This window comes from Aegilops tauschii, chromosome 1, assembly GCF_002575655.3.
Source record: "Aegilops tauschii subsp. strangulata cultivar AL8/78 chromosome 1, Aet v6.0, whole genome shotgun sequence".
Taxonomy (NCBI): domain Eukaryota; kingdom Viridiplantae; phylum Streptophyta; class Magnoliopsida; order Poales; family Poaceae; genus Aegilops; species Aegilops tauschii.
Genome location: NC_053035.3, coordinates 492,344,242 through 492,356,391, shown reverse-complemented (window position 1 = coordinate 492,356,391; position 12,150 = coordinate 492,344,242). Strand labels below are relative to the sequence as shown.

The window sequence follows — 12,150 nt, the reverse complement described above, 5'->3', positions numbered from 1 at the left end:
TATGATAGCTCTAGAGTTAAAAGTGCTTATTGTGTCGTGCGATGACCGCAAGACGACTAATATCCACGCTACAGTTGGGTTGACGTAAAAATATACAGAAATTTAGCACATCCAGTTGCGCTCCCAACCTGTATAAATTCAACATACTTTCATTGGTGTAACGACATACAAGAACACCCACACAACTAGCTAACATGGCAACTGTATCCTCGGCATGCATTTCCATGGCTGTACTACTACTACTCCTACTACTTTCATTCATCTCATGTTCTTCTCCGAGTCCAACCGCCGGCAACGGCAGCGATGCTGATCGCACCGCCTTGTTATCTTTCAAGGTTCAATTTTCTGACCCCTTTGGCATCCTTGCCAAAAACTGGACCACGGAGAGTCCTTTCTGCCACTGGGTGGGCGTCACATGCAGCCGCCGCCGGCAGAGGGTCACTGGACTGTCATTGCCATACAGATCCCTCCATGGACCGATCACTCCTCTCTTGGGTAACCTCTCTTTCCTTTCTTTCCTAGACATCACCAACACCAACCTCACTGGCTCCATCCCAACTGATCTTGGCAATCTACACCGTCTCAGATATCTCCGTCTAGGTGAAAATAGCCTATCAGGTACCATTCCTCCTAGCCTAGGAAACTTGGCAAGGCTTGAGGTCTTTGATTTACGACACAACCAACTCTCGGGCCAGATACCTCCAGGGTTGTTACTGCATCTGAACAACCTTAGGGAGATTTATCTACAAGGAAATCATTTGAGTGGGCAAATACCACCTTATTTGTTCAACAACACTCCTTCCTTGAGGTACCTCAAATTTGGAAACAACAGTCTATCAGGTCCTATACCAGATAGTGTTGCCTCCCTGCCCATACTTGAGATCTTAGACATGCAGTACAATCAGCTTTCCAGCCTAGTGCCACAAGCTATGTATAATATGTCCAGACTACAAGTCATGGCACTCGCTGGCAATAGGAACCTAACCGGGCCAATACCAAGCAATCAAACATTCAGCCTCCCTATGTTGCAATTTATTTCTCTCGCACAAAACAGATTTACTGGTCAGTTTCCAAAAGGTATTGCATCATGCCAATACTTGAGAGAGATTTATTTGCATACCAATTCTTTTATGGATGTTGTGCCAACATGGCTAGCTAAATTGACACACCTTGAAATAGTTTCCTTGGGGGGAAATGACCTCATTGGTTCAATCCCACATGTTCTTAGCAATCTCAGCAGTCTTACAGTACTAGAGCTCTCTTTTGGCAACTTGAAAGGAAATATTCCACCAGAAATAGGAAAACTCCAGAAACTTTCATATTTGCTTCTTATGGATAATCAACTGTCTGGCTCAGTACCACCAACACTTGGAGATATTGTTGCTTTGAAAAAGCTTGTTCTATCACACAACAAATTAGAGGGGGGCATGGGCTTCTTGTCTGCTCTTTCTGGATGTAGACAACTTGAACGCCTTATCCTGAACTATAATTCTTTCATAGGTGCCCTTCCAGACCATGTGGGGAATCTCTCAACAAAGTTAATTAGTTTCGTTGCAAATCAAAATAAATTAACAGGTAGGCTTCCATCAACAATTTCAAACTTAAGTAGCCTTGAACTGTTAGATCTTGGATACAACCAACTCACTGACTCAATTCCAAAATCAATCACTATGATGGAAACTCTTGTGTTGCTTGATATCTCTAACAATGATATTTTAGGCCCTATGCCAACAAAAATGGGTATGCTTTTGGGTCTAGAACGACTATTTCTTGAAAGAAACAAAATATTTGGCTCCATACCAGATAGCATTGGTAATCTTAGCAGGTTAGAATACATTGACTTGTCCAATAACAGGTTAAGTCAAACACTACCGGCAAGCTTATTCCAACTTCAGAAACTTATCCAAGTAAATCTTTCTTATAATTCAATTGTTGGTGCTCTGCCAAATGATGTTGCTGGGCCAAGACAAATCGACCAAATTGATATTTCATCCAATTCCTTGAACGGGAGTATCCCAGAATCATTTGGTCAACTTAATATGCTAACCTACCTAATTCTGTCACACAACTCATTCGAAGGTTCAATTCCTAGCACACTTGATAAGCTAACTAGCTTAACCTCATTAGATCTCTCCTCCAACAAACTCACTGGTGCCATTCCCATGTTCCTTGAAAATCTTACCGACTTGTCTATGTTGAACCTCTCCTACAATAGGCTAGAAGGTCAAATACCCGAGAGAGGTATTTTCTCAAACCTCACGGCACAATCTTTCATTGGGAATGCTGGGCTTTGTGGTTCTCAACGTCTTGGATTTTCTCCTTGCCATAAAAAGTCCCCCCCTTATAGTAGTCATCTTCTCAAATTTCTACTCCCAGCTATCCTGGTAACTTGTAGCGCCCTTGCTATTCTTTTGTACCTAATGATTGAAAAGAAGCATAAAATTTTCAAAGCTCACGGCGATGTGGTAGATGCCACAAGCCATCAATTAGTCTCCTACCATGACCTCGCCCACGCCACTCAGAATTTCAGTGATGATAACATGTTAGGGTCTGGAGGATTTGGAAAAGTATTCAAGGGACAACTTAGTAATGGTTTGGTTGTTGCCATAAAGGTTCTTGACATGAAGCTTGACCATGCCATCAGAGTCTTTGAGGCCGAGTGTCATGTGCTCCGCATGGTGCGGCATCGTAACCTCATAAAAATACTCAACACATGTTCAAACATGGACTTTAGAGCATTGGTTCTTCAGTTCATGCCCAATGGCAGCTTGGAGACACTGCTACACCGTTATGATGGCGCAATGTACCTAGGATTCATGGAGAGGATGGATATCATGCTCGATGTGTCAATGGCAATCAATTATCTCCACCATGAGCACCACGAGGTGGTTTTGCATTGTGATTTGAAGCCTAGCAATGTGTTATTTGACATGGACTTGACGGCGCATGTGGCGGACTTTGGCATTGCAAAGATGCTATTAGGTGATGACAACTCGATGATTGTTGCTAGCATGCCTGGAACGGTTGGTTACATGGCACCAGGTACATTGCTAACATTTGTTATACCGTTTGCTAATTATATTTCATTAATTGTTCTTTAGAGTCTTTACATATTTTTCTCCTGCAGAATATGGGTCTATGGGAAAAGCATCACGTAAGAGTGATGTATTCAGCTACGGAATCATGCTTCTTGAAGTTTTCACTCGAAGGAGACCTATGGATTCTATGTTTGTGGGAGAACTAACCCTTAGAGAGTGGGTTCGTCAGGCGTTTCCTGCAAATCTTGTTCATGTCGTGGATAGCCATCTACTGCAAGGCTCATCGCCTTCCATCTGCGACTTGAATGAAGATTTTCTTGTACCTATATTTGAGTTGGGTTTGCTCTGCTCTAGCCATTCGCCAAATGAGAGGTTAACGATGAGCGTTGTGGTTGCGATATTGAAGAAGATCAAGGTGGCATACACCAAAAGGATGTCAGCGAAAGAGAGTGTGGATTGGTAAATCACCTGCACTTGTGTATCTGTCTTGTTCCTACTCTAAGAACATCCATCAACGGCACTAGATAATCCACTTACTTCCTAGAGATTATATGTTGTTAATCTGTCTTGGTTATATGTCATCGTCATCATCGTTGTTGTTGTTGTTGTTAAAACTATGTTCCTCGGTTCCAGCCATGCTGGCTTGTAATGGGGTGCATTAGTTGTTATATGTGCTACACGCTTTTTGCTCCATAATTTGATGATCAAGGCTTACATATAATTTTTTTTCTTGGTGATATGAAAATCCGTTCAAAGCAACTTCCCTTATTCATCTCCTTCTTTTTGGACTTTCGTTAAAATCTAGGGTTGACACTAATATGAAAATTGATTCGTGCAAGTCTCTTGTATGAAAAACTTTCATGGTCCTTGGTCCTTGTTCTTCTAGATTTGTTTCGATCCCTTCGGGTTTCAAGAAATCAGGCGTCAGCTGCTGGGTTTGGATCGGCAACTTGCTTTTGCGCATATGTGGCATGGCTCGTCTTCACAGGTTCAACACGTGCATTGGCGTTGCATTACTAGTACGAGTAGTTGGTCAGTGGTTTTTCTAGATCATTGACCGTAATGATTCTTACTCTTTTTGCGGGGTATCATTGTAAGGGCATCTCCAACGCCGGCCCTCAAACGCGGACAAAGTAAGAAAAACCCTCTGAAAGAATTTCCATATTGACCTTGGACATATAAAAGTTCCGAATTGAATCTCTTTAGAAAGAGGATCTTTTGTCTCATTGTAGCTTCCTCCAGCCCCTTACGAAACATCCTTATTGGGTTAACCATACACGTCACATGTTTCTAGAGACTCACATGGCATCATCAAATGATACAAGTCTTGCATAAGAATCTACACCGCGCTAGAACGCCCTTGTTGGCGACTCTTTACTGCGACAGCATCTAGGGTTCCTCGAATAATGCGATATCTCACACCGGGCTCGCCTTTGCATTGGATTCTTATCTTTTGCATGAGATATAGATAAGGAATTCCAGACATCTTGTAAACAAAAAACAGTCTAGACCAAAGAAAGGATTTCCAAAATAGATCTTAGATAATTCTAGCAATTTCCAATGAATCGAGGCTTTTTACTATCTTGATAGTAAGAAATTCCAAGATCTAGAAATTCATTTCATACAATTGAACCTTTCGAAACTGTTTCTTTAAAAAAAACTTGGTCCAAAATAATAGATTCGAAGAAAAACAAAAGGCCTTGGACGCATAATGAATCCTGAAGCACGATTTCTATATCCCTTTGACCAGAGTGCGCTGTCTAGACGTGTTTTCCCATCCAACGCGGACTGTATTGGTCCACTGACCGGCCCAGACGTCTTTTCAGCAAACCGGAAACAAACTGAGGGCCCTTTGCGGGCGTCCAGACCGCTGCCACGCTCGGTTTTGACTGCCCTGGCACACCCAAAAAACCCTCTCATGCTTTCTATCCAACGTTCATGTCGCTTCCCGCGCCGCATTCATGCTGGCCCAGAGCATGCAGTGGCCCACATTGATGCTGAGTGACGTGAGTGGATGGGAGGGCGGTGTTGAGGGATGCGACTTCTTGGGCGTCACTTTAATGCGGACGCCACGTCCCCAAAAACCAACTCCGGCCGCTGCGCCGCATTGTAGCGGAGTGACCGGCCCTTTGCATAGCCTGGTCACGGCTATTTAAGCCGTGCGGCGCCGGCGATGCACACATCCACACTTCATCCACTCAGCCCCTCCTCCTCTTCGAGCACATCATCCTCCCCGAGAATCACCAACTCCAGTGATGCAGTCATGGTTCTCCGCACTTGTAGGTAGAGGCGGCGCGGTTCTTCATCGGGTGGCTCATGGCCCCACTGCCCTCGCTCTCCGGGGCCCTCCGCATTGCTACTTGTGAGCTGTGTTGGGATTTCGTCGAAGAGGACAGGATGATGCAGTACAGTAGAGATAAGTATTTCCCTCAGTTAAGAACCAAGGTTATCAATCCAGTCCAACTCCAGGAGAACCATTCAAGACCTCGTGAACAGCACCTACACACAAAAGAACAAATATGTGCACCCAAGGCAAACAAGGAGTTGTCAATCCCTTGGCGGTTAATTGCAAGGATCAAATCTTGTAGTGATAGATAGATAAACAAAAACACAAAATAAAATAACGGTACATAAATTACAACAAGTTATTTTTGGATTTTAATATATGATAAAGATAGACCCCAAGGGCCATCATTTTCATTAGAAGCTTCTCTCGCAAACAAAAAGCATATGGTGGGTAAACAAATTACTGTTGGGTAACTGATAGAAAAGCGCATAGTTATGACGATATCTAAGGCAATGATCATGTATATAGGCATGACGTCCGAGACAAGTAGACCGACTCCTTCCTTCATCTACTACTATTACTCCACACATCGACCGCTATCCAGCATGCATCTAGAGTATTAAGTTCATGAGAATGGATTAATGCCTTAAGCAAGATGACATGATGTAGACAAAGTAAACCCAAGCAATATGAATAAACCCCAACATTTTCCCCATAATGGTAACAATACAAATACGTGTCTTGTCCCTTTCTGTCACTGGGATATAGAGCACCACAAGATTGAACCCATTACAAAGACCTCTCCCGTTGCAAGATAAATCAATCTAGTTGGCCAAACCAAATGGATAGGTCGGAGAGAAATACAAAGCTATAATAATCATGCATACAAGAATTCAGAAAAGACTTAAATAATATTCGTGGATAATCTGATCATAAACCCACCAATTCATCAGATCCCAACAAACACACCCAAAAGAAGATTACATCAAATAGATCTCCAAGTACATCGAGCAGAACATTGTATTGAAGGTCAAAGAGAGAGAAAAAGCCATCTAGCTACTAACTATGGACCCGTAGGTCTGTGGTAAACTATTCACACATCATCGAAAGGGCAAAAAGGTTGATGTAGAAGCCCTCCGTGATCGATTCCCCTCTGGTAGGGTGCCGGAAAAGGCCTCCAGATGGGATCTCAAAGAACAAGAACTTGCGGTGGCGGAAAAAGTATTTCGGGTGGCTCTCTGTTGGTTTCCTAATTTTAGAGAATTTATAGAAGCAGAGTTAGGTCAAACGAAGGCACGGGGGCCCACAAGGTACTTGGGCACGCCCAAGTGCCTTGCGGCCTTCTCATTTCTCGTGTGGTCTTCTATGGACGCTTTTAGGGTCTCTTTTGTCCAGAAAAAAATCTTCAAAAAGTTTCGTGGCATTTGGACTTCGTTTGGTTCTGATTTCCTGGAAAACCAAAAAAAGCAACTGGCACTTGTCACTAAGTTAATAGGTTAGTCCCAAAAATTATATAATATTGCGTGTAATTGTATATAAAACACCCAAGATTGATACTATAATAGCATGGAACAATCAATATCAGGCATCCACAGCGGTTGGCTCCTACGACAAGGAGGATATCGTCCTCTTCTCCACTGATGAGGAAGACCAGACACCACCATAGGGGCAGCAGTCATGCCTCCTCGCGTAGGCCACTCTGACTGATGAGGAATTCGTCTGTCAGATGGAGCTCTTGACGGAGCGACTATATCTCTGAAACTTGTTGAAACTTGGCATTTTTTATGCAAAAAAGGAAAGTTTCATTGTTGAAACTTAAAACCTTCTGAAGGAATTCCTTTATTACTGTTCCCTCGTGTGAGATTCAACTACTTCATGAATCACGAGACAAACCGAGCGGACAACAGGGATTTGCAGGTGAGTGCCCTCACACTTACATGCCTGTGTGAATTTCCGTTGGAGCACGACTGCATTTGGTTAGCCTGCATGGGGACTTACAACCACGGGGATGACGGTTAGGGTTTAATAGGTCTTGTGATAAAGGGTTGCATTCCAGCTATCGAAACTAGCTAGTCCTAGAATAATCTGATGAGCAGTGCTATATTTTTTGAAACAGGGCAAAAGATTTGCCATTTTCATTGATTAAGAAGAAGAGAATTGCCCAGTTAATTGTCATAAAACTGGGCTAAAACCGATACAACCCAACCCACATGACATGGGTACCACCGGCCAACCTGGCCACCGACATGGAACATAAAGCTACAAAGAAGAAAGACAATCATTGAGTCGCAAGCGTCATCGTCAGCACTGGTTCCCTCGAATGGGCAACTCCGACTTCACCATAGAGCTCCATCATCAAAGCCAAGCCGTAAACAGCTACGCAGTAGCCAAGCCGGCACATGCCAACGGAGATCCACACACGCAAGCAACTGACAGCTCCGACTTTGATGACGAGCATCGCAAGGAAAATATGCCGGACTTGCACCGACCATGCCCTCTGCAAATGAACACCAAGTGTCTGTCATCATCACCACCTGGGCCCACTCCACCGCAGCTCCGACTTCAAAGCAACCCAACAATCCACAAAAGAGCACATGGGACATGCCGGGAAGAACCGGCCACCAAATTCCACGCCGCGACCGAAGCTCGACTCGACGCCATCATCGTTGCCAAAATAGAAACCAGCACCCTGCCTCAGCTAACCACACGGAGAAGATGCCACCATCCACCGGTCTTCCAGTCGTAGCTGGATCCAAGATGATGCCCCCAAGGAGGAGAAAGACGTGAATACGCCTTCATCGCATGATCCAGCAGGATCTGAGGTTACCTCCGGAGCCCAAGCCATGGAAAGGAGGAGCACACTTCCACGACGACGCTTCCAAGAAAGGGCAGGGCACCCGCGGGCACCACCGTCACCGGCTCCAATGCAAATAAGAGCAAGGATTTCTCCTAGAGACGTGACAACCACCTAGCACCACTGACTGCCACCCACCAACCATCACACCTTCCAAGGCCGACCTCCTTCTGGTGGCTGGATCCCACGATCCACCGCGCCCAGACACGCACCACCCCCTGGCTGTAGCCGCCGACCACCGACGCAGCACTACCACGACCACCGCCACTGAAGAAACCAGCACCACAACGCAACGAGCAGCACCCAAATCGGAGAGTCCAGATTGGAGCCGCTCGAATGAAGCCGTTGGATAGGAGCAAGCCTTCGACCCGCAGCACACGTCATGCCCCGGGGAAAACAGCCAGCCGCGCCCGCCCAGCCAGTCGCTGCGCCCAAGGAGTGCCAGCCGCCGCACCGCCGGCCATCGATCTGCACTCCATGCACACATCTGGAGCACTGTGAGCACGCACACCGTCCATGCCCAGGTTACGCGGGAGCCCGAACCGGGGCCGCCGCCCCGGCGCCCCACCCGCCGCCCGCAGACGATGCGAATCACCGCGCGCCGACCGCCATCCGCCGGTCACCACCGCAAGCTCCTCCTCCCGGGCGACCCGTTGGAAGAAGAGAGCCCGTCGCAGCCGGATCCGCGCGGGCTTCCCCCGACGGAGCCCACTGGTGATAGCGAGGGGAGGGGAGGTGGGAAGGGGACACGATGGATGGGGTCAGAGGTGCCGCCCAAGTCACCCCGGGGAGGGAGTGACGCCAGGGCTTAGCTTTGTGATTGTTCCAGCAACACAGAGCAGTGCCCGATATGTGCACGATAGTTGTGATATGACCCTACAGCATTGAGCAAAGGAAGACCAGATCGTTGGATTTACCATCATACTAGCATCTTACTAGAAAATTTTGTGTTTGTAGTAGTTTCGTGGTCCGATACGCATAGTTGATCCACCATGGAAAAAGCAATCACACCAGGCATGACACCGAGATTTGTGAACGAGGTTCATTGAATATGTCTACGGGCTATAACTACGGCCGCTCCTCCCTGTGACACCGTCACAATACCACACACCAGCCACCCAGGTGCCGGAACACACCCTCGGTCCCCCTGTGTGTACGTGCTATTATGTTTGCATAGGTTACATCATGTGTCTACTCTCACATTATAATAAAAGGCCTATGATACAGTTTTTAATTTTCCCAAAAATATTTGTAAGCCCATAACAGATGAAATGTCTAGCTTTTGGTTGGGAGTTAATGAAGAACAAAAGAGAATGCATTGGTGGGCGTGGTCGAAGATGTGTGTACCAAAAAAGAATGGAGGCATGGGGTTTAGGGACTTGCATGATTTTAATCTCGTGGTGCTAGCAAAGCAAAGTTGGAGGTTGATCACAAAACCAAATTCTTTGTGTGCGACTGTTCTCAGAGCTAAGTATTACCCCGATGGCAATTTACTAAAAGCAGGTCCGAAGAAGGGATCCTCTTTTACTTGGCAGAGTATAATTGTTGGGCTACACACATTTATGAGAGGACACATATGGAGAGTTGGTACTGGAGCAAATATCAACATATGGGATGACCATTGGGTGCCTAGCAGTCCGGACAGGGAAAGTAATAACTGTGAAAGGAAAAATACTTTTGCAAAATGTAGATGATTTAATTGATCCCTTTACAGGACAGTGGGATGAGGCTTTAATTAGAGATAATTTTATTTGGGTGGACGTGGAAAGAATTTTAAAAATCCCTTTGAGCCCAAACATGACCGAAGATTTTGTGGCATGGCAGTATACAAAGTCGTTCTCGTTCTCGGTCCGATCAACTTATTATGTGGAATGGGAACATCAATTTGGTGCTCAAGCTAGGCGGGATGATGGCCAAGGAGTTATCAACGTAAACCCGGTATGGGATATTTTTTGAAAGTTACAAATTCCAAGCAAGGTGAAAACTTTTGCCTACCGTGCTTTACATGGTATTGTCCTGGGGATGTCAATCTTAGCAAACAGACACATCAAGGTACAGCCTCAATGCCCAGTATGCAAGCAAGGGGCAGAAGATATGCAGCATATGATGGTTACATGTGAAAGAGCAAAAGAAGTATGGAAGAAAATGGGGTTACATGAAATAATAGGTGAAGTCATTCATATTGACAGCTCAGGTAGTGTGATCCTTGAAGAATTAATTACTCACGCAGATGGCAAGGCAGTCACCTGTTCTCGGTAGGTTGGGATTCCGGGAGTCTTTGGTGGTCGGGGCATGGTATATATGGTGGTAGCGACGAGAATTTGTTATGGGCAAAAACGTCCAAAATCCTTCAAGTACTACGTTCGCTATCCAAGCGATCACAAGTAACTTCTCTCGAGCTACGGATCAGAATAAACAGGATAAAGTTATGTGGGTGAAACCTCCAGTCAATTCTTATAAACTAAATGTTGATGCCGCTTTTTTAAGATGGAACGGGTGCAGCTGCGGCAATTCAACACCCGAGGAGAGGCTCTTGCGGGAGCATCCTGGTTGCTTTATCATCTCCTTGACGCAATGGCAGCGGAAGCAGTAGCTATTCAGCGAGAACTAGAGTTAGTTGAAGGACTCGGCTGTCATCAAGTCATTGTTGAATCTATCTCAATGGAAGTTATTCAAGCATGCACTGGCGTGATCAAGATTTGGAGCCCCTATACTGCTATTTTGGCTGATTGTTTTCAAAAAGCATACCGTATTGGCGTGGTATCCTTCGCTCATTGCCTTAGGAAGGCTAATAGATTGGCGCACAATCTTGATAGACATAGTTACAATTTAAATTCTACTTTTGTTTGGGATGGTGATCCCACCAGCTTTTTACTTTCGGACATTATGGATGATGTAACTCTGATTTAAGTTTAATAAAGTGCGGCAAGTGGTTTTCCCCTAAAAGAAGGCCTATAATACAAGTATTCTATTAGAAAACGACTCTTACCTTATTAATACAAGAGATACAAGTATTCTATTAGTAGACACATATTAGAGGTTTAGGACACAAGTATTCTAATAGAGCATGTCCAATGCTCGATGCTTACCCAGGCGCTTATAGGGAAATAAGTATAAAAATACTAAAAAAGGTATCTCGCGCTTACTCTTACAATGGTAGGCACTTATAGCAAGCGCTTATAACGGGCTTTCCACTGATTACAAACAAATGCCCAGCCATCTCGTATGGAGAGAAGAGAGCGAACCATTCGGTGCCCAGATCAGTACAATTTCTAAGCTCCCACGGATTACTGCATCCTGGTGAATCGAGGGTGCCGAGGATGCCGTGTCCCGTGTGGCCCATTTGGCAGGGGGTGATTCAGGTCGGTGCCTGCCCCATGCGTGCCACCATCATTTCCATGCGTGGCCGCCGCTCTTTTCAGTTTTCCTCTTACCTCCGCCTTCGTTTCCACTTCGTGATTTAGTTCTGGGTGCCGCTCTGCCGCTGCCGGTCGACCTTCCTCTCCTCGCCGCGCGGCACCTCCAGCTCCTCTCCGCCGTCCTCACGTTCCTAACCAAGGAGGTTTGCTGTGGAAGGTGGAGTCCGCCCCTGCTCCCCTTGCCGCAGCGGCCGAAGGTGTTGGTGCTAATCTTGTTACAAGGTCTGGTTTAGTGATTGCATTAGGTGAGTAGGCTAGTTTGTACCTGCATCTGTTTGGAATTTGTAGCCTAGAACATGCCCGTTCGCGTTCAGGTTTGTTTTTTCTGGTTTTGTGTTGAGTCTGCATATAGTTGGTACAACACATGTAACGTGTTGCATGCATTAGACATGGTCTGACGTGGGTGTACACGCTCGGCCAGGTCGTGGTTACGTTTGGCGCGTGCATGCTGGATCGTGGCGTACTTTTCGCCCAGTTTGTTTATCATTGAAATAAAAGGAAAGAGAATGAAACGCCGAGGAAGTTACGCGGCACAAAATACTCGTTTCCTTG

General features: G+C 45.6%; 1 protein-coding gene across 1 annotated transcript; it reads left to right on the top strand.

Annotated features, from left to right (window-relative positions):
- The first annotated feature begins 98 nt into the window (after positions 1-98).
- Positions 99-3,759, top strand: LOC109739956 (uncharacterized). Its single transcript, XM_020299016.4, has 2 exons — positions 99-3,042; positions 3,128-3,759. Exons 1-2 carry the CDS (start codon positions 195-197, stop codon positions 3,499-3,501), a joined length of 3,222 nt encoding a protein of 1,073 aa, XP_020154605.1. The 5' UTR covers positions 99-194; the 3' UTR covers positions 3,502-3,759.
- The last annotated feature ends 8,391 nt before the right edge of the window (positions 3,760-12,150 follow it).

Excerpts from the sequence above, each read along its gene's own strand:
- LOC109739956 (XM_020299016.4), top strand. The coding sequence starts at position 195 with ATGGCAACTGTATCCTCGGCATGCATTTCCATGGCTGTACTACTACTA. Across the intron at positions 3,043-3,127 it reads GGTTGGTTACATGGCACCAG|AATATGGGTCTATGGGAAAA; the intron begins GTACATTGCTAA and ends TTTCTCCTGCAG.